The sequence below is a fragment of the Cyprinodon tularosa genome, unplaced genomic scaffold (genome assembly GCF_016077235.1).
Source record: "Cyprinodon tularosa strain WSP-4 unplaced genomic scaffold, ASM1607723v1 ctg5, whole genome shotgun sequence".
NCBI classification, from domain to species: domain Eukaryota; kingdom Metazoa; phylum Chordata; class Actinopteri; order Cyprinodontiformes; family Cyprinodontidae; genus Cyprinodon; species Cyprinodon tularosa.
In genome coordinates, this window is record NW_024039229.1 from 94,476 (window position 1) to 117,524 (window position 23,049).

At 38.4% G+C, this 23,049-nt stretch overlaps 1 protein-coding gene across 3 annotated transcripts in view; it reads left to right on the plus strand.

The window, feature by feature from the left end:
- The window catches only part of LOC119795004 (CCR4-NOT transcription complex subunit 3-like), a 40,905-nt gene extending 19,778 nt beyond the window's left edge, over positions 1-21,127 (plus strand). The window contains exons 6-19 of one of the 3 annotated variants that reach the window (XM_038302797.1): positions 1,822-1,950; positions 2,528-2,623; positions 6,817-6,945; positions 7,062-7,152; positions 9,336-9,469; positions 11,318-11,374; positions 11,845-12,769; positions 14,311-14,419; positions 14,594-14,738; positions 15,446-15,530; positions 15,736-15,937; positions 17,435-17,567; positions 17,763-17,888; positions 18,217-21,127. In XM_038302797.1, coding sequence (XP_038158725.1) covers positions 1,822-1,950; positions 2,528-2,623; positions 6,817-6,945; positions 7,062-7,152; positions 9,336-9,469; positions 11,318-11,374; positions 11,845-12,769; positions 14,311-14,419; positions 14,594-14,738; positions 15,446-15,530; positions 15,736-15,937; positions 17,435-17,567; positions 17,763-17,888; positions 18,217-18,315 — 2,460 coding nt within the window. In that variant the 3' untranslated portion in view covers positions 18,316-21,127. The remainder of the gene's footprint in view (positions 1-1,821; positions 1,951-2,527; positions 2,624-6,816; positions 6,946-7,061; positions 7,153-9,335; positions 9,470-11,317; positions 11,375-11,844; positions 12,770-14,310; positions 14,420-14,593; positions 14,739-15,445; positions 15,531-15,735; positions 15,938-17,434; positions 17,568-17,762; positions 17,889-18,216) is intronic. The other 2 variants (XM_038302798.1, XM_038302799.1) reach the window with 2 other exon arrangements.
- The last annotated feature ends 1,922 nt before the right edge of the window (positions 21,128-23,049 follow it).

Here is a 23,049-nt window from a genome sequence, read left to right on the forward strand (position 1 = left end):
TGGTATTTAATCTTCTGTGTTTTAAGTTAAATATATGATTTTGCTTATAGGGAATCTTTATTTTTCTAACTGCAATATATAATTAAATGTAATTCGCTCCTGCTTCATATTCTATCTTTTTGTGAAGAGGGCTGGAGTTGATATTTGTTTTGCAGCTGAAGCCTTCAGATACCAAACGCTTCATTCCTTCCATGATTGGAAAATCTCTCCATTATCTCAACGTTTTACAAGCAGCTGTTTTCGTGGCTGAGGGCCACATCCTCTGCTTCTGATTGATGCTTCAGCTCAGATCAACGTCTTGTAAGACAAACAAAGATCTGAAACTCCTCAGCACTGCTACATTAATAACCCGGGATAGTTTCAGGAGCTTAGAGTCACTGTTAATGTTTCGTATTTTGATCAAATGAGATGGAAAGCTTTGTTTTCAGAGGATCATGAACTGATCACAGCTCTTCCTAGAAGAAAAAAACTTTTTTCACTATAATCAGGTTGCAGTTAAAGCAGAGCTGATGCCGACTTAAAATATTAGTTGGGATTTTTTAAATGCATCTGTTTATTAATTTTAAGCTAATCATTTGGGATCTAATGGATCATTTTTATTGACCTTAACTCCTTAGAAACAGACATGTGACTAATTCACCTAAACAATATAAATTTGATTTAGGACTAAAACAATTAAAAGGTTTAATCGTGATTAATCAATTATGAACATAATAATCTAAATCAACTAAATCAATAATCAATTAATTGTTAACTGGAGTATAGAGAGTGTGACAGAGCACACACTTGGAGCAATAATTATATCAAAATAAAAAAAATTAACATTTTGCATTCAAGATAAAAATGTTTTCATCTGTCATGCTCTATCCAGAGCTCCTTTCACCTGGTTTAATCTCATAAAAGAATCAACTTTAAGCAATCCGATTGGCTATCAGATTAATAATTGATTAATCAAAATAACATAAAATAGACAGATTCATCAATATGCAAAAAGTTTGTCAGTTGCAGCCCTATTTGGATTAAAAATCCGCTCCATAAATATGTTTATTTTAACACGGGGACGTTTTTTTTTGTCACTGCTTTGATGCCCATCAGGCATCAGGGTCTCATTTGCCTTTTAATTAGAACTATTCAGAACATGTGAGACACCTGCTGCTAAGAAACACACTGAGGGAAAACAACAGCTCAGCGAGGATCCATCTGTCCCGTTTGACCCAGAGCTGCTAGATTAGTACGCTGATGGTTTCATTGGCTAAAACTGACACATGATGAATTTATTAACAGTGACTTTATTGAGTAAAAACCTGTTACTGTATGGTCACTGATATACGAGCTGCACAAGGTGGTGTACCTGGGATGCTTTCCAAACCATGCCAAATCAACAAGTTTATAACCAATATCACTTTAGGAATCACCTTTCCGGTATAAAAATATTATTTATTCACCTATTTGATTTAAACAGAATAAGATATCTGTGTCCATCTGGTTTTAATGAGCTGCCTAAAAAAGTAATAATAATTAATTTGAGCTGCTATCATATCCAGCTTACAGAGGCTTAAAGAACATGTTCCTCATATTTAAGTTCAGCAACAAATCAGACAAAAAAGACAAAGAATCCAAAGATGTTGAAAAACATAAAGAACAACTTTATATATAATAAAGGCTGGTTTCAGGTGTTTTTAGATGAAATGCAAATCATAGCATCATTATTATGAAGCGACTTCATCCAAAACAAGCTTCAATACAGTTTTTTAAGGTGTAACCTTCAGTCTTTTCCTTTAAAAGTTATATCTTATACTTTCTGTTTGAATCTACTTGCAGCAAATGGAGCGCTTTAAAATAGTTGAAAGAGAAACCAAGACGAAAGCGTACTCGAAAGAAGGACTCGGCCTGATCCAGAAGGTGGACCCGGCGCAGAAGGAGAAGGAGGAGGTCGGCACGTGGCTAACGGTGAGCTTCCAGAGGAAGAGACCGGAGCGATGTATGATTTCTCTCCTCCAAACTGCTGGAGTAAAGAACAGGAGTTGAAGTTTAACAATTGACATTTTAATATCTCCTCAGCATCAGATAAATAGTCCAACTTTGCTCATTAGGGAACATTTTTACCACCAATGTGTCTGAATAAAACATGAGGATAAAAATGAGGTTGAGAAAATCAACACTGGAAGAAATTTAAACAAAAAGCTTTTAGTAAAATCGAACAAAACAAGTCAAAAACAAAGCAGCTTATTATGAAATAAATTAACAAAATCCCTTGTTTACATCCTAGTTAAGGATTGATTTGATTAATGTTTGTATTGAAATTTATTTTTTAAATTTATAATGCATTCATGTGCTATATAATACTATATACCATTTTATGATTTTTTTTTTTTAGATAAAAGACAACTAATAATATAAACTTTAATGATAAATTTGAAGGCATAAAGTGGCCAGACTTTAAAATAATTTTCCACTTTTTGAATTTTTTGTTTTTTGTGTGTGAACTTTGCTCTTATTCGATCTTTTTCCTCCTCTTTTATCTCAGAACACGATAGACACGTTGAACATGCAGGTGGACCAGTTTGAGAGCGAGGTGGAGTCTCTTTCAGTCCAGACCAGGAAGAAGAAAGGAGACAAGGAGGTCAGTCCGCTCTGCTTTCTGAATCCGTTTGTTTTCTTCCTCACATTTCTGCTCCCAGATCTGTTGGCTTGTCATCCCTACAGCTCCTCCGCTTTCATCTCTCTGTCTTCATTGGCAGAGAGGTCAGATAGTGAGCCCTGCTTTCATCTTCTGTTTCTGGCCAACGAGGATAACCTCATTGACCAAGCTTTTCCAAGGACGTCATTTATAGAAAACCTTCTGCAGTCATTTCTGAGAACTTACAGGTTCTGAATTAAGATTTAATGCGTCTTCTCCATAATAGAGTTGATTTGTCATGACAGTGAGATGGAAAAAGTGCCACAGACATGAGGTTCTTTAAAAGTTCTTCCTCCTTTTTCCTGTGAGGAAAGTTTGTGCAGAGATAGTTTAAAAAAGGAGAACCAGAAGGATTTATCTTTTTTTTTTTCTTGTGCAGTTGGCTAGAAGACAAAGGATGAAGTCAATGAGTTCTTCTGTTCGGATTAGAATTGATCCTTTACTGAACAACAGTTCAATGACATCCACGTTTTAAAGACACAGAAGGAAAATAAACATCAACGCTTCTTAATGAAGGATCTTTAAGCTGCACATCTCCAATTTCTTAACCAAAACCTGTCAGATAAACAACAATTAAAGTCTATTAATCTTTAGCTTGTAATATAAGAAGCAAACAGACAGATGGTTAGCTTCAACGTTAGTGTTGATGATTAAAGGTATGAATAAGAAAACAGCAGATACCAAAGTATGTTTTCATGAAATGTGAAACTAATGAATGAATCTAAATGCCAGGCTCCCTTAGCTTTAGTTGCTGTGATTATTTTAGTAATGAGTAATTGTCCTATTATTGTTGTTAAAATGGTGTTAATAGTAACTGCTGGTGCGTCCATCTGTGCCGTCGATGTTTTAAAGGGTTAAAAGACGATGATCATCACTCTACAGAGCTGTAACACATCTATTATGCCTAGTTTTATATTTCAGCATACTCTTCTGTTTAGTGTTAAAGATTTGGACAGACAATAAGTGATTTAAATAAAGTAATGTGTAAAATCCCTCGTATATAGAAGTACATCAACTTTCATAAATCACCCTGGATCTTGTAAATAAACATCTGCTCATGACAGTTTAAACTTTCTAACTATAAATCCTTCAATTCCATCCAAGTTTTTCTGTAAATAAAACCAAAGGCTGACTTTGTTCGGCTGGTAGACATCAGGTGTCAGACTCCGGGCCTCCAGGCTGGAGTCCATCAGGTTTCAATGCGATCCAAACCAGTTAAATCCAAAGGATAAACTACATTAACAGCTTGGAGCCAAATTCCAGATGGTTCTGATCAGGCCTGATTGTTTGATTCAGGTGTTGGAACAGAGAAACATCTGCAGGTTAAAGGGCGTCGGCCCTCAAGGTCTACAGTTTAAAGTTTGTGATTCAGTCTGGAAGCTTTTTTATTTTGGGTTTGGGGGATTTTCAAGGTGGCGTCTTCTTTTTTCTTGTCTTTTATTTGGGTTATAATTGGGTTTCTAAAGGTTCGAATGAAACAACATTGAGTAAACTATTACGCTGCAAAAAATATAAATCAAATTTTTCTTAAAATAAGCACATTTTTCTTGAACTGTGGATGTACATGAGACACTTTGCCAATGGAATAAGATAATTTACATTTTAAATAATAAGAAAAAACAAACACGGTCTCTTCTTTCAAGTGCATAATATCTAATTATCTTATTTTAAGGGTAGAAATGCTAATTCCATTGGCAGATCATCTTAATTACCTACTCAAATTAAGGTTAAACATTCATTTTAAGAAATGTTTTACTCATTTTTAGATCATTTTTGCAGTGATGGTCTCTTTCTGTCCTCTAGCACCTCTTCAAATACAATGTATTCATTTTATTTGTATCATTTTTAGCAGGTTTACCTTAAACTATTTTGTGTTTGAAGGTTTTAAGCTTCAAGGACATTTTAATGGTTTAAACTTTCCTTTCTGAAACGCTTTATTATGGTTCTGGTCTGGTTCTGATTTCCAGGGTTCATCTACATTTTAGAAGTGTATGAAATTAAAAAAATTTTCCCAGTACAGTAGTAATCTGAGGGGGAAAATACGCATTTCTTAACTTTAAGCCTTTGTCTCATCATTTTTATCATTTTTTAAATTTTGTCCTTGATTAAAAAATTTGTGCAGCAAACTAGATGATCTAACGAACAAACTCAGTGCTTTAGTCTGTCTCAAACGGATTGATGGCAGTGACCTGCTGTATGAGATAAAACTAATTAGAAAGTTTGGTTATGCTGAACTCCTCCAAGAGCTGCCCAGTAACAGACACACCTATCCTGTTTTATTATCATCCATTTAGCCAGTTTGTTAGATGCAAATGGATCCCATCCTTAACTTTCTCTCTCCTGTCAGTGCTTGGGTTAAATCGTTAAATCCTTTTTCTTTACATTAGGGCAGATGTCAAACGTCATGCTTTCTATCACCATGACTGGATGATTAAAGCTCTTTTTAGATTATAGTTAAAGCTCCTTTATCCTGCTTTTTTTTAAAAACCTTTAATGTCAATTATACACAAATAAATACCAAAACAATGCCTTTAGAAATGCATTTCTGTTAAAGTATAGTTGTTTTCATCTAACCTTAAAGAAAAACACTTGTCTTCAAAACAAAGCCACCTCTTCCCATCCATGTTGTCTTCCCATTTCATGACCTTGAGAGATTTCCAGCAAATTAGTTAAAAAGAAAAGCTGCTCTGTGCAGATTAGCTGCTAAAACTTGGTCCTAACTTTGAGCCGGAAACATTGTGCACTACCTCAAGGTGCTGAACTCTTTATGAGAGCACAAGGCTTTTATTTGTTATTAATGTCTAAACGACCCCAACATGCAATCCTTAACCTCTTACACCCTCAGGGGGTATAAATAAATTTCTGCCTGACAAAAACACACAAAAGTAAATAACTTATAGCCTCAAAGCTATTAGATTTAAGAAGAAACTTTTGGTACCTCTGTAAAGGTAAGATGTCATAGAATGGTTTTCTGGTGTCAACACCATTGTAGCTTTGACCCTGCCTGAAATATTAGGGACAAAATACAAAATATTTTGCATTTTTTGAACCTCGCCAAAATTTTCTTTGAAATAAACATTGCAAAACACTACCAAAATATTATTTATAGCATAAAAAAAATAGTAGTACAGACTTTTAAATCTAAATGTTGTGTAAAAATATACCAAATTTGGACTCAATCAGATGAATCATATTTATTTTAGAATGGTTTTAGTGAGAAATTTCTTAGGCGGAGAGGCCATTTTGGCACATTTATCCAAAAATGTCACCAAACTGGGCCAAATGTGTTTTTTACATCAATACTGGGGGTTTGTTAAAATTACGAGGTCATGTGGCGGCTGGACCCGCCGGTGGGTCCGTCGGGTTTTAGGGGTTAAAGACGTTTTATAAATCCAGGAAAGACGGAGCCTTTAAAGTTCCGGCTCCTAAGACCTGAGCCAAGGTGCTGCTGGAGGTCCAGCGGGTTCAGTCATTGTTTTAAATTTCAATTAAAACAACAATTAATCTCCTGAGCTTGTAAACCAGAGTCAGTTAACATCCCAGTCTTTATCGTTTACCCTTTCTTACTACCTGACTACAATATTTCACGTTTTTATTGCTGCTATGAAACAGCTTATGGCTGTTTTATAGTTTATTTTCCTCATCTCTATCTTACATGTTTGATACAGCACTTTGGTCAGCTGTTTGTTTTGCTCCTTTAGAAATAAAGTTGCATGCTTTCCACACTTGACCACGTGTGTCGTGTTCTGTCCAAAGTAGGACAATTAAAGCTGTGCGTGTTCTCCAACCATCAGAGCATGTATGAATTAACAGTGAATCACTTGAAGAATGAAATATTGAAATCAGGAAGTGGCCCTCTGCCTGCTTTCTGATGCATTAGGCTGTGAAGTGCTCACAGCAGTCACTAATGCTCTCACAGCTTTAAATCACTCATGTGTTCTCGCCTCTGCACAGTTCACTTGTTTATGAAATGTTTTTTTCCTCATATGGTGGTTTGTTTTCTCCTGTTGGGGGGTTAAATTATTAATGCAGCTTTTGTTGCACAATGTAAAGAAGAAAAAAATCACCTTATAGCAGAGGGTTAAAAGCAAGTTGTGTCCTGCATGCGATGAGGTCGGCCTGTTGTTTTCCTGCAGAAGCAGGATCGGATCGAGGAGCTAAAGAAGTTTATTGAGAAGCATCGGTACCACATCCGAATGCTGGAGACGATACTAAGAATGCTGGACAATGATTCACTGCAGGTCGAAGCCATAAGGAAGATCAAGGTTTGTCGGGGAGTTCTGCTAAATGCTTTCCTTCTTTCTCTGCACTGAGGGACACAGATATTTGATGTTTAATCGACACAGAGCCATCAGTCGCTCATTTATTCTTTCTTTTTAAGGATGATGTCGAGTACTACATCGACTCATCGCAGGATCCAGACTTCGAGGAGAACGATTATATATACGATGACCTCGACCTGGATGAATTCCGTACGTACAGAAATTATTAGGGAGTCTGTTGGTACATGCAGCCAATAGTTACACAAACATTTTCCATTTGTTTCCCCTCTCAAATAAAGAAATGAACTAGTGAAAAATCCTGCTGTGCAAATCGGGTTTTGCAGCACAGCTCCATTACCAAATCATTAGCTGGATAACCAGAGTTCTGTCTGGATGAAATAGTAATTTAATTTCCTAAACTTTGTGAATTTTATTATGAATGATCACGTAGTTATTTTCAACCAGTATCTAAATATTAAACCCAAGAACTCAAATATAATGTTGTGAATTTCCTTATCACATATACTCCTTTTCCACTAGTGGAAAAAAAACTTTTAAACCCGGGAACAATTGGCTTTTAGTGGCAGTGGGAACAGCTTATTGACGCGTGTCTACCCAGGTTCAAATCGCCTCGGCTCTGATCAGCATGCTGTGGGAACACCAGAGCCGGGTCGACCTGCTAAATTACATGACACCATTAAACGCAACGTACGGATATTAACACACCTCACCAGGTGCCTCTGATCTGAAGCCAAAACAACTCTGTTTACATTTGATAAACATGGCGCAGCAATGGTGGGAGGGAATCAGACGGACAACACAGCGAAACACGCCCTGACTTCTTACGTATTGCCCTTCATTGTTTACTTTCTTGATTTCTGCCGCACTGGTGACATCATCAACACTAACCCAGCGTGATCATCATCAGACTAACAGCTGTGGTGGGACAGAGGCCACGCAGCTGACAGCAAGGGGTTAGACCCAGCTTCTATAGCCAATGGGAAGAGAGCCAAATGCTGATTGTTAGCGCATCGATCCATGTTTGAAAAATCTGGTTTAATGCACTATTTTCAGTGGGAAAGAGGCTTATTGTTACATAATTAACACACATTTAAACATACCCAGTTTTAACTGCTTCAGGTACTTATGTCGTATACGACAATTTCATTTATTAACTGATTCTGACTGCGGTGCAGGTCTGGGCTGAGTGTCGGAGGTGAAGGAAAAAGCACCGCAGCGGGAAGTCATCCTGACAGAGTTTATATCCTAAAATTATTCCGAAGTCTGTGCTTTTTATTCTAATCAGAGCACATAGGAAATTAGGTATATGTTAAAAGGGAAACTAAGAGGAAAAATGTATAAAAAGGCTCGACCCTCCCCGCAGAAGGTGCGCTGCGAATTGAGAGAAGGAAATCCCCTCAGGAGACCTACTGTACTTTACCATAGCAGTGGTGCAGCAGGTCAAAGATGTGTTAGGTGCTGTTTAATTACGTCGGCCGCGCGCCATCATTTACATAATAAAATTTAATCACCAGTATCACAAGTAGCAGACTGCTTATTTCTTTATTTAACTTAAAGCCAACACACTGCAGCACATACAGCTGGCTGCACTTTCTTCGCTGATATTAGGCAGCTTCGATTTCTGATCATTGGACCGGGCATCAAAATTAGAAATAAAAAATAAATTAATTTAATAATCTGGGGGAAATTAAATGTTCCGGTTCGGATCGATTCTCGATTTCATAGGCCAATCAGGATCAGCTGCTCTATATTTAAATACCATATTTATGTTTACATATTGTTCTTCCAAGAGTTTTTCTCCTAATTCTTCTCCATGATTGTTTCATTTTTTTCTTCTAAGGATGCTCCTCCTTCTTTTATTATTTTATTTGTATGTTATGTTATTTAGGGCTGTCTCGGTGAAATGTAACTTTATATATATTCTTAAAACCTTGAACTCTGCAGTAAGCGATGGATACAGGGTTTACGCGGGTCATTAAAAATTATTAAGTCATAAATTTTTTTTTTTTTAATTAAGGCCTTAATTGACATTAAAATTCATTCAATTTGATTATCGTGGCATTTAAAATGCTTTATTAAAAAAAAAACACACACATAGAAACAATATGGTCGGATTTATCAGATATAACTGGTTCCCAGTGTTTGTAAATTTTGTATGTTCGGAAGCTTGAGGCGTAGAAAAAGCTAGAGAATGTGGAAAATGCATTAGAAGAGCATTAAAAAGCATTCCTGTTTAAACCCTGGGATAAAACTATGAGCTACTGTGTTAAAGTGGTCCTGATGAAACCTGGACTTACTTCAAAATATTACAACAACAGAAGCAAAGAGTTCACGATTAATGCTGAAACCTTCTGGTTCTCTACTGCCTACAGCTCAACCTTTGCTGGCCACCTCCCCACCAGGACCCTCGCACTTGGAGGACGAGATCTTCCACAACTCCAGCAGCACACCGACCTCCACCACCTCATCCTCACCTATTCCTCCTTCACCTGCCACTTGCACTACAGTGAGAGCAATTTTCAGTTTCCTGATTTTATTTTATACTCATGGAAATGATCACTAATATGTTTATTTCCTTCCTACTTCCTGTGATTCTTTGATCCTTCAGCGATATGAGGTTAAAAATTATATTTCAACCTGTTACTAAGAAGTTTTTTGACACCAAATAAGGGCTTATCTGGTCATCGACCTGGAAGATTTTTTAAAGTGAGAGTGCTATTCATGGAAAATGAAGTTAATTATTACATTAACCTAAAGTCAAGGCACATCAACATCTAAAGTACATGCAAAGATAATTGCCTTTGTTGCTATTGTAGTGCCTTACCATCTGCTCCTTCTGTTCTCTTGTTTTGGCTCCATATCATCTCTTCTGCTTCTCCACCCTCATTCAGTGTGTAGCATAAGTAGCTATTATAGCTCTGTGTTTAAGTGTAGGAGTTGTGGTATTGTTCACTGCTGATGAGGAGAGATTTTTTTTTTTAAATCTGGGACTAAGGGAGATGTGAAAGAGACTGTGTCCAAGATGTTACGTTAACATTTCAACAGTTTCACTTTTATTTGCTTTGACAGGTTTGGGTAACATGAATGTTTATTACAAACAGTGACTCATGCTATGTTACATGATTCAAAAGTGAATTTTTTACATTTTCAACCAAACACTAAAGCATTTCTCATAATAATTTAACTACTTTCCACATATATGGATTAAAACATATTAAAAAGACATCCAGTAAACCTAGATTAAGAAGTGTGTAGAAACCATGCAATGAAAAGTTCACCAATTCTCCCTGGGGTTCCACAAGGCTTTATGCTCGGTACCCTTCTTTTTGACATTAATATTGGTCAGATATCAGCCAAAAAATGTATATCAGAATATATCGGCCTGCTTGTAAATATTAGAAAGCGTATGAAGACACTTTGCTTCTATCCACTTTTGTTTAAAATTTATGGAACTCTTTAGTGAATAAGAAATGAGTCAGTTGTTTCTCATACCTGATGTTGTTTAGAATTGTTATTTTTAAAAAGAATAATCACTCGATCAAGCCTTTTCTAGTAATCCACACAATGAAATCAGCATTTAAAGTATTAAAGTATGTATTAATGCTGATATTGTATTAGTCAAATATTATATTGGTCAGTACTTAAAGCTGGAATATCAGTATCGTATTTGAAACAACTAAGTCTTATCAGGACACTACTACTATTTGTGTTGTCTTCTCACTACACAGCTATATCCATAGCCTCCAGTTTACTATACAACCAATACTCACAGTACAGCGTCTGCGTTATCTCTCTTTGATTTTCTTTGTAGATGATAGAATGATTGTATATCACTAGTTCTTCAATGAAGGTAACTAAACAAGCATAATTTCTCATTTGAGTCTGTAGGTTTTTTGCCCTAAAGCTAAAATATATATTTGTCTTTTGAGTTCCAATTAATACGATTTGTAAACAAAATAAATTTTTTCTCTTTCTAATTACTTGTAATCTTTACATTTGATAAAAAAAATTCTAATTTTTGTATTATGTTAAATGGAAACAAACCATTAAAACCTTTTTTTTTTCTATTGGTATACTTACCAGAAATGTTGATTTTAATACATTTGAATAGATAATTGGTTCTACCATATGGAGATGTAAAATATTCACTTCTTTCAAAGATGTTGTTTTTATGAATATCTCTCTTTTGAGTTAAAAAGACCAAAATAGCTTTCAGGTTTTATTAACTCTTTGATTAATGTTCTCTTTGTTTGAATGTTTGATGCTGTTTTTTTCTTTATTTGGCATAATTTACTGTGCGGCTTGTTTCTGAAATCAGTTCTGCTCTGAAACCTGATTTTGATGCCTTTTCCAGGAGAACTCAGAAGATGACAAGAAGAGGGGACGTTCAACAGACAGTGAAGTCAGTCAGGTTAGTTTATAGACACTTCGATTTATGTAGTCTACTCTAAGGGTGTGTTATCTTTGACAAATTTTAGGTATTTAATGGCTTGTTGTGAGCCCCAGGGCAGCTGTGGCTCCAGTATAGCTTGCTACCATCAGTGTGTGTGTGTTAATGGGTGAATGACTGAATGTGTTGTAAAGCGCTTTGGTTGTGTCCCCTGACTTAAAAAAGCATTCTGTAAGTACAGGCCATTTTTCATTTGTTGAGGTTTTCGGTCTAAATATTAGAATAACTGGACCCTGCAAATAACCCATTTAAGTTAAATGGCTGCATTTCAGATAAATTGATGCTAACTTATGGACATAATCTGTATTTTTGTGTTATGACCTCTGACTTCTGTGCCTGTTTTTGTTCTAGTTTTTTATTGGAGTGTTAATCACCGTTTGTGAAAGTCTTCTACTTAGTAAGCTGTATGAAACCTTTTTTTTATTTTTCAGTCTCCAGTGAAGAATGGAAATCCCTCCTTGTCTTTATCTTCCTCCTCCTCTTCCTCCTCCTCGTCTTCCTCCGCCTCGGGGCTCACCTCGTCCTCTCTGGTCTCTGTTGCTGGCGGAGGTATCGGCAGCGCGGGCGGCGGTCATCAAAGCGCCGTAGGGGGTCCTTTCTCCAACACTTCAGCTGGCAGCTACAGTAACGCCACGCAGCAGCTGCCTCACCCCTCTGTGCAGCAGCAGCAGCAGGCCAAAAACGCAGCGAGCTCTTCTGCTCCCATCTCAAACTCCAGCTCCTCCACCAACAGCCACAGCACCTCCTCAGCGTCCTCTCCACCCAGCACACAGATGCTCTTCCCCTCGAACTCCCAGCCTTTCACGCCGTCGGGTTCTACGGCGACCTCAAACAGCCTCGGCCTCAACCTGGGGTCCTCTCTGGGGAAAGGCTCCATCTCCAGCAGCCCCGGCTTGTCAGGGATGCCGGCATCTCTGAGCACAGTGGTGGGCCTTCTGTCGAGCCCCACCCCAGCCCCCTACGCTCAGGCGGCCGCCGCAGGCACCGGCAGCTCCAGCTTGCCAGGCTCTCTGGGCGGAATCAGCTCCACATCGACCAACAGCGGGGTGGGTGTCATCGGTAGCGGCAGCATGGCAGTCGGCGGGCCGACGTCCTCGCAGGGAGGCGTGCTCGGCACGGCACCTGTTGTGGGCAGTGTCGGCTCAGGGATTCTGGGTTTGGGTTCGGGTCAATCAGTGGGACAGGGGTCTTCTATAGGGTCGCAGAGCCCCGTTGGGAGCTTAGCTCCTGGAGGCGGACTAGGAGTTATCGGCAGCAACGGAGGCAGCTTAGGATCCATAGGAAGTGGAGTCGGAGGAGGAAGCTCATCTCTGTCCATTCAACCGCCAAGCCGGCAGAAGCAGAGCAATAGCACAGGTGAGTATCTGACCCCCACCCAAACACATTCATCTAAAGGTCGAGTGATGGATATTCCCTGATCCTCTGACATGTGCACATATTCCACTGATATATATTTTATTTGATAATCTGCCATGGTTCACCATCTGCTCTGAATAATCGGGAGAAAGAAATCCATTACATGAAATTCAAACTGACACAGACTTAGACAAACTTTATTGTCATTTTGTATACACAGTGTATGCAAAACCAAATTCCGATACATACAGCTTTTCTACAGTCAATGAGCATTTATAATAAAATGCAGTAGTTTTCAAATTGTAAACAGTGTAGGAGAGACATGGTGCAAAAGGCATTGATTTGGTTCAGAGCAGTGCAAAAATAAATAAATATGCAAAAATAGATAAATGGGTTCGGGAGATTAGGCTCATTAGCCTCACCACAGGGAAGATTCAGCTCATTCTTATGACACTTAGTGTGGCTACCCTTAAAAAAAGTCACCTGTGTAACTTGCAGGGGCCGTCCCCGTCGCTGAATGAGTCATGTGACTCACAGCGCCGGTTTAAAGCAGTCTGAGCTCTCCTTATACACCTAAAGTTAGCTAAAATGTTTTAAGGCAACAAGCCAGACACGACACTAACCTCATCAGACATACATCTAGAGAGGCGAATATAGCGTTTTATTTATCGGCAACTTGATAAATTGCCAGTCTACTTTTCCAAACTGGTCTACTGGGGTCAGACTGGTTCATTTTTCCACTGTGCAGCGTTGCCAGTTGCTCTCAAGCAGAGAAACCTGGAGGTTACAGGACTAGCGCCCCTAGTGGCAGAGATTTACATTGTTTTGCCTTAAGAATCATTACAATAAAGGCTCTGGAGTGACATGCAGAAATGTTTAGAGCTGACATTCAGAGCTTTTTTATTGGTCTTTCAGATTAAATTTTCAATTAATATAGTTCTTTTTTTTCCTCAAAAAAAGTAAAATGCTTTGCATATCTCAATATTATTTCAATAGATTATAATGTCATTAAGAAAGTTTGTTTAAGACAGTTTTTCAGTCACTCACATTGTAACCTGTGTAATAATGTGTGTTAGCCTGCGAGTTAGCATGTAATGAATGGTGCTGATTTTACATAGTTTTATCCAAAACTTAAAATACAAGACCAAAACAAAGATAAAGTCATTTTTTAAACAAAATATAGCAGTTTGAATATTTGTCTAACCAACTATTGTGTGTATTTCTTAAAGGTTTACTTAAAAAGGCGGTGTGAAGAGGTTAAAAAAAATCAGGATAGCTTTGAACAGCGACACCACAGCATATAGAAATTACCTCATTAATACACAAACCCTAAAAGTGTAATTTACCTCCAGCCTGTATGCTGCATAAAGCAGTAACATGTCATCTGAAATGGTTTTATGATTTTTATTTTTTTAATCGCTAATCATGGATTATTTTAATCCCTAATCAGATCTTCTTTTGCTCTGACATCTGTTGTCTTTAATCGGCGCCTTGTCAAGATTTCTACATTTATTTATTTGTACCATTAACTCTGTTTCTAGCAGGTCACAGTGCTTTGGTACCAGATAGCATAACAGACTCCACCCTGAACAGTGCCAGCCAATCACAAAGCAGCCAGTCCTCATCTTTGACCTCCACAGCCAATCAGCTGTAAGTTCTTTCACTGCCAGAAGCAAAAAAAAAACTTTTGGCTGTTTTCTCTTCATCTTTAAATTCTTTCATGTTTTCATTCTTTAGTTAATTTTTTTTTTTTACTTGCATTTTTATTAAATTGTAGCTAAGCTAATTCAAACAGTTGATTACATCACTGTTCCTCCTTCCCAGTAAGGACACTGGTCCCAGTTTGCTTAGCTCCATGGGTTTGTCGTCCACCTCCCCGTCGCCTGCTGCCTACAGCGAAGCTAAAGCGAGTGGCGGAAGCCTTCAGAATGGGCCGCTGTCCTATTCGCTGTCATCTGAAAGCATCAAGGTGAGAAAACAGTATCAGACTGCAGCCAAACCAGTTTGATCATGGTGGGATTTTAACGGTGTGACTGTAAACTATTAAATTTATCATAGCCAGAAATCTCTTCATCTCCTTCATTGGCTAATCTGTGTCCACTCCTGCATTCACATACGTCCCATCTTCAGATTTCCCTGATCGAGAACAGCCTGAAATAGTTATTCAAGTTAAAGCATAATTTCTCTCCACAGGCCTCAGAATTTAAAATATTAGGAGGACAGTATGATGGTTGTAAGACGTGTTCGTCTGGGAGAGTTTCTGTATAAATGTGGACAATGGAAGCACAGCTTCAGGTTCCATAAAAGGACTGCAAATGAACCACAGCACTTTAGGAACGGTGTCAGAGTGATCATATCACAACAAACTGTCCAGCATGGTGGGTGGGGGGTGATAATGAGGGCTTGTTTTGTGGCCTTGGGTCTTTGACTAGAGTGGCGGGCTGATGGTTTTGTTTCTAATTCAGTAAAAAAGGAGAGACTGTGAAATGTTTAGATTTAAAGGACAAAAACATCCATAATAAGAAAAGTAAAGTAAAATAAAAACACCATAAAACTTGAATCTAAACACATTTTGATAACCTGATCAGTGAAGAGGTTAATGATAACCAACTCGGCACAGACATGCAGGAGATCCGTGTTCTCATGAATGTCCTTGTCTGTCCTCGTCATCCTTAGGAGCCTCTGAGCAGATCCATGGCCGAGCGAGCAGCACCAAGCTCAGGGATTGAGGGAGACGTGTCCTCCCTGCACCTTACTTCCGGTAGGATTCACACCGAAGAGCAGCAGATTTAATGGAACTAAATGTCATCTCCCTTCCCACTCTCAGCCTCTTCTGAACAAAGACTGCAGCCGATATAATCACCCCTGACTCAACTTTATGTCTCGTTGTTTCTCCTCCCGCTGCATTGCCTCTTCCCTCCACCCCCACCCTTTCATTCCCTCATTCTTCCTCCATCTGTTCTCAGACAACTTCCCAAGCAGCACTACGGCCCCGTCAGGGCCCCCGTCAGCACCTCAGTCCTCCCTGTCAGAGGTCAGCATCCTGCCATCGCTGGGCGTCTGTCCGCTGGGGCCGGTTCCCCTCTCCAAAGACCAGCTCTACCAACAGGCCATGCAGGAAGCGACGTGGACGCACATGCCCCACCCGTCCGACTCGGAGAGAATCAGGTGCAGTAAACTGCTCACAGCAGTCAGTTATCATTTATTAAAGGTGTTACAGGTTCAAACTCAACATTTCTCTGCTTCCACAGTGTTTTAATTTTCAGTGAAAAAAGAGAAATAATTTTGGAAAAATAATTTAAATATATATATATTTCAATTTACCTTCATTATTATGTTGGTGCAGGGATATTTAGAGTACAAACAGGGATTCATCTGTGGTTGGAAAGGAGGAACAGCAGAACGAATTGCAAACATTGCCAGGTAGTGAATAACATGTAAAAATAAGGTTAATATTTAGAATAAATTTTTTTTTTAAATTCAATTAAATAAAATTCAATTCATTAATTCAATTTTTTTTTTTTTTTTTTGATTTTTTTTTTTTTTATTCAATTAATTAAATAAATAAATAACCTTAATTTTGATCATTTAGATATGTGCTGCAGTTCACTTGGGTCACCACCAGGTGACCAATCTGCACTTTTACATCGAACAGAGCATATTTCCCCACGGGTGTTAGTGCGTCCAGGTGTGTCAGTTTTTAAAGGCAAATCAGCATATAAAAGCATTCAGATTCACAAAATACCCCCCAAAATATGTAAAACAATAAAAGTTTCAAGGAAATCAGCACAAAAAAAGAAGAAAAAAACATTTTAGAAAATAAAACACTACAGTTTTTTTTTCAAACTGTCCACTGGGAGCAAAAAACTGAAGCAAAAATTAACCTTTTCAATCTGTTTCTAAAGCTGAATTTGTAGTTCAGATGATTTTATGATGCACTGTAGAACCAAGAACATCAGACATTAAATTAAACCTTAGATAATGATGCATTGTACCTCCACATTGGGGCATAGGGTTTATTTACTGATTTATGGAGTTAATTATTTTATCATAGTTTTTGTAAAATGTTTTAGTTTTATCATTTTTATATTTTGTTTCTTCTACTTTCATGTAACTAAGCATTTATTTAAAGACATTTCAGTTTGTAGAAATGTGTTTTGTTTTTCTTTATTGAAACTTTTTTTATTTTACAAACAACTTAAACACTTAATAACTGGATCGGCAAGAGGGAGCAGAAAGAAAAATAGCAAAGGGACAGAAAAGAAATTGATTAATAAGAAAAAAACTATTTCTATATTAGACTGAACAGCAGCCCTTTGTCAGGAGCAGAAACAATCCTGCAGCACCAGATCAGGTGTGAAAACAGTAAGGGTTAAAAAAAGCTAATAAACACCTTTAGATCAAATCCAGCCAGAGTTTTCATCACCAGATTCATCCAAACAGATTCCAACACTTTCTTAATTCCTCCTACATTTTTTTTCTCACCCCATTAGTGTTGTGAGTACAGACTGAACCTGACTTTGTACTTAACAAGCATTTTCTTTTGTTTTCAAAGATGTTCACATTTTAAAATATGTCATTTGATTCCAGTTTTTATTTCCAATCTGTTCTGATATGTTCAAACTTTCCCCTCCTGATGGATTTAATGTTGTGTTGCCACTCCAGGCAGTACCTCATGAGGAACCCCTGCCCCACCCCACCCGTCCACCACCAGATGCCTCCGCCCCATTCCGACACTGTAGAGTTTTACCAGAGGCTTTCCACAGAAACGCTGTTCTTCATTTTCTACTACCTGGAGGTAAGCCTCTTCTAATTACCATCTTATTTGTTTGTTTAATTTAGCTAAAGAACATCCTGGACACCAGAGTAAATTTCTCTTCATCTTAGATTTTTCAGACCTTTTTAATTAACAGCAGAGAAACTTGGGTTACCTAAAAATAAACTCTTAACACGTAGCATCCTTTCCCTCATTACTTTCCTCCTCTCTGTGCAGGGCACTAAGGCCCAGTATCTTGCAGCCAAGGCCCTGAAGAAGCAGTCATGGAGGTTCCATACAAAGTACATGATGTGGTTTCAGAGGCACGAAGAGCCCAAGACCATCACTGATGAGTATGAGCAGGTAGGTCTGGAGTCACAGTCAACAGTCAGAGGGTAAATTAGTCAACAATCAGTCAAACATTATCAGAAAACCTCACAGGACTTAAAACCAGCAAAATGAGGTAATTAAAGACCAGGCAGAGTAAATTTGGTTAATCATTTAGCTCAGTCTTTGAACTTTAGAAAAGCATGAATTTAGATTAAAGTATGAAGGAAATGGTGATATCTGACCCTGGATGTCTCTGCAAAGCCATTGTGTGTCATCTGTTGTAATAGTAATAGACTGTAGATGTGTTGAGCACCACTCTGTGCAGATCATGATATTTTTCCTACTGTTTTCTTCCCTTTAGGGAACATACATTTATTTTGACTATGAGAAGTGGGGCCAGCGGAAAAAAGAGGGCTTTACCTTTGAGTACCGGTACCTAGAGGACCGAGACCTCCAGTGACACGGCGGACAGACAGACAGACAGCTGGGACTTAAGAGATGAACAGAAACAAACCAATGAAGACTGGTGATCCGCCTGCTGATATTCCTGGATTTGACCTCAGCTCTCCTGGGGAAAGGAGACCGAATGGCCGGAGTCGGGGTGAGGAAGGGGGGGCTGCCAGGTTTGCTAGCCCCCTTCCTCCCACCTGACCCTCCAACCCTGCCTTACCATCCTCACACTGACAGTCCATCAAACCCTATCATCTCCTTCTCCTCTATACCTCTTTCATATTTTATTTGCCTTCTTCATCAGCAGTCAGACATGAAACACATTTTGTAATCAGTTCGGCTTTTTTCATCCTCTAACGCCGACTTTACTCTCCCTCGGTCCCATGAGGACCACAGAGGTTTGGTGAATCACAGAATGAGCTAAATTCCCTCAGATGCTTGGTTCTAAAAGCAGCTGAGGAAGTCACCTACATGAGGTGCAGCAGATTGCTGCGCTGTTGTTACACAGCAGGATCAGAATAAGCAACTTAACAAAAACAAACCATTTTCCACAAACAATCTGAATTTACATCCTCATCAGTGATTGAAGAGGTTTTCACTTGTTAAATTTAAACAGAAAACATTGAGGTTCCACCCTGTTGCTTCCCGGAGTGTTTGTTTTCGCTTTAACAACCTGCCTTCACCTTTCCGTTAATCTCAGCGCCGCTCCGGTGTGGGGAACCACTTATGGTAGGTGGCACCACAGGCCTCGCTCGCTCGCTCGCCTGGTCGTGTTCCTTTTTAAAAGCCCAAAGAGCATTTTGTGAGGTCCAAATTTATCCTGCCCTGCTTTACTTCCGTCAGGCCTGTGGTGGAGAGTTGCCGGTAGCCGACTGTTAGGTGGTGGGCAGCGTTACTTCACAGCCGCCAAACCGTCTGACAGAAATAGAACAAACTTCAGGTCTCTTTCCTCTGGCGGATCCGTTTATGTGGATTTATTCACTGCAGGATGGAGAAGCTGAAACAAAACAGTGAAAGAAAAAATGTCCTTCCTGAACTTAACTCACTTTTTTCAGTTTTAAGGCAGATAAACTTATCTGGAAATGAGTTTGTTGGTCTCAGACCTTTGTTCCTCTTCTTGGTGGAGTCAGACGGTGAATCAGAGCAACCCGCCTGCTTTAATAAAATTAAAAACACAAAATCAAAGATTTTCATCCAACCTACACACGTGCTTCAAATCTAAAAAAAAAAAATAAAATGCATATAAAACAAAAATGGCATCATTACTGATCCAGGAAGACAAACTGATCCATCAGAACCAAAAAGTCAACTTTTTATGCTGCTGAGCCCAGATGTATGTCGTCTTTTACATGCAAAGACTAAAACCCCAGACCCTGTTTTCTCTCCCCATCGTTTGGTTTATTCACCTGCTTTTGTTGTGGGTGTTTCGGCGAAAGAGATCATGTTTACAGAGCAGCAATTAATCCGTCTTTGCTGTAAACCTGCAGCTTCCTTGATGGACTGTGGGTTTGAGATGTTACATTTAGAGCAGGCTTTACCCACTCTGCTCTGAACTCCACCCTGTAGAGGTTTCAGGAGGAACATTTTAGCCTTTTGCAATGAATCCCAATAAGGAAATGGTGAGTTAAGAGCCAAATGGGACGTTTCCCTCTTTGCGGGAACATTTTCAGACATGTTTTCTCCTTTCTGATGATTCCAAACAGCAAAAAGAGAACCTGTTAGCTGGACTAGATCATATTCAGCCTAAAAGCTCCAGGTGTGAAGAGTGGTGCAGGTGTTGGATGTTATCAGCAGCCAGATTTGCTTTGCTCATACAAGCCCGGCTCCCTTCCTCCTCCTCCTCCTCCTCTTCCTCCTCTTCCTCTTCTCTGTGCCAAAGAGCACAAACACCAGCAGTGCTGCCCACTCCTCCTCTGTCCTACAGGTTTCATGTTTACACTCTGATCCATCCATTTTAATTGAAAATAAACTCTCCCTCATGATACATCCCCGACGCTCTGTCCTCCGGCTCCTTTTAGTCCAATTCCCTCCTTCTCTGTCACACTGCTCCTCTCGTCCTCTTCATGCCAGGTAGATATTTCCTTTATTTCTCAGGAAGTATTCAGTCGACCGATTTTTTTGAGGAAATGTATCAGCCAGCACAACAAGCAAGTAACCTTTCAGCAGCAGTACATCCGTTTTCATTAGGGCCTCATTTGGGAAGCATTTGCTTGTATTTGTACTCCCTTTTTCATTTCAAGAAATAAACTTTTTTTTTATTGAAATAAAAAATAGACAAACAAAACAAATATTCTCCAATGTTTGGAGCAGCTGTTGAAAGAGAAACCATTGTTTTATTTTGTATTCCTTGTGGTAGATTGTTTATTACATTTTCTTTGTCCCGAAGTAAGAAAATCATTTTAAGGATTGAAGAGAAAAAAAAACCGGGAAACTTTTTAAAGTTCGCTTTCTTCTGGACGGGAGTTTGGGTCATTTTTAAAGGCCAAAACTAGAAGACCAGACACAAAACCCCGACACCTGTTCACTTGACTGACAGTCCTGCTTTTAAACCTCTTTTGTTTACTGATTTTTGACGAGTGGACGGGATGAGAGCTCGAGCCCAAATGTGAATCTCTCTCTCTGCTTCTTGTCAAAAAGTGTTGAATAGACTCTCATTCTTTAAACTTCTCCTTTTTGTTTTGTTCATTTTTGTTTCTCTGTTTGTTGTTGTTGTCGTCAGACAGCATGAAATAATGACACTTTCAAAGTGTGGAAAAAGTAAATATTGACATAACCATGATAAAAGGATTGTAAAATATAAATAAAAGAATAACTTTTCAGAAGTTTCTGGCTGTTTGTTTTGTTTAATTTCTAATTGAGCTCTAGTGGAATCAATTTGAATCATATCTCTGCATTTTGAGGATTATAGCCAATAAAAGCTACAATTCATATGGATGTTTTAGCTCTCTAAAAACTCTTTTAGTTTGCTTTTTGTTAATTTTCCATTAATTCTTTCCCCCATGCTACACGGAGGTGATTAGCCCATGGTTTAGTGAGGTGCCCAAAAGCCCAGAGTCCAAGACCTGGTAGAAAATGTCAAAAGTTCACTGGATAGACTAATTACACAAAATGCTACGGAAAACTGGAAATAAGTTAACTAAGTGGGACTTTATTTTTTTGTAGTAAAATAAGTGTTTAGAAACCATTTAAGATGTTCACAATTTTCAGGAATTTCATATGTATAGAATAGATCCTGGAGTTTTATTTTCTGATTAATTTTGAAAATATTTTAATATGGTATTCAGATAAAATGCTACATTTGAGGCCCAGAATATTCACATTTTGGGCAAAGGAGACAGGTGGTTTGAAAGGGGGGTAAAGGAAGCCATTTTTGATAAGGGGGTGGACTCGGGTTTAAGCCTTCAAAAACTTACAATGCAGCGATAGAGTTGATTCCTTCCCGCTATTACTTTCACCCCCCGCTCCCATGCAGGGGACAAAACATCTCACCAGGGCAGCCAGGCTAACAATCTCCTTAATGACCACCCTTTTAGAGGCATAGACCAGTATCGAGTATTGTACGCTAACTAAGAACCCGAACGACTCCCCTTCCCTAGGGAACGAGTCGGACCCATTCTTCTGATTCAATTTGCATGTTTTCTAAGCCAAAACAAGTTTTCGGGCTACTATATGAAGCTTCAAACTTACTGCGAATTGAAAAAGCTTCCTGGATGGGAAGGAAAACGTCTTCAAAGCTGGAAACAAAGTCCAGTGGATTGTTTTTTATCTTTTCTGGAATTCAGATACAATCATTTTACAACATATGTCCATAAATTCATAGTCCCAGCTACAATAACGTAAGGATGGTGGAAACAACGTTTTCATACGCTCCTGGTTGGGTAGAATGTGTTTTATTCATGAATTTTAAAACCAGCTGCTTAAAATTGTTTTAGTTTTCATTTAACTGTAAAAACGTTTCTGAATCTTATGTTATTTTTCTCTTAATTAAAGAGCTTTATTTATTCCAGTAAATTAGACTTAAAGCTAAAATATGTAATTTTCAGCAACATCTTTTCAGACTGCACAGAGGCCATTATGGCACAAAATGGCTGCCGCAACGTCTGCATCACCCATCTAATCAAGGGATGTCGATACTTGTTTGCATAGATAATTTTATTAATCTATAGAATATAGATTTTCCACAGGCCTAACTTGCTGCAGTCCTTTTTTGAGCGTGATTGTGATCTTTGTAGTCACTAGTTTGTCAGCTCTGAGCTGCCGTACAGCAAAGATGTCTGCCTCCATAATTGGGAGACCTGCCTCTATGTGATAATAAACGGCAATTTCTAAGGAACGCAGACGTAAAGATTGTGTCTTTCAGCTCATTGATAATAATATACTTATTTTTAAAAAATTACATTATGGCACACTGCAGCTTTAGATATGCGCTTCTCCTTTTCCACAAATTTGATTTAAAAAATAATGCCTCTTTCAATACCCAGATTAGAGATTTAAAAAACATAAAATTTGAAACCTTTTCCGCTTTAGTGCCTTTGGTCACTGAAGGTCGATCAGTCATGAAACTGTTCTAATGACAATGGATTCTGGTTCAATGGCAGATTTCCCAACTGAGGCTTTAACAGAAAAGTCTGGTCATATTCAGAACTTCTGAAAGTGTTTTAAATGTGAAATTATTACATACTGTTCAATAAATGATAAGTGTTTTTAATTAAGAGTTATTTCATTTGAATGTGCTTTACTGGAG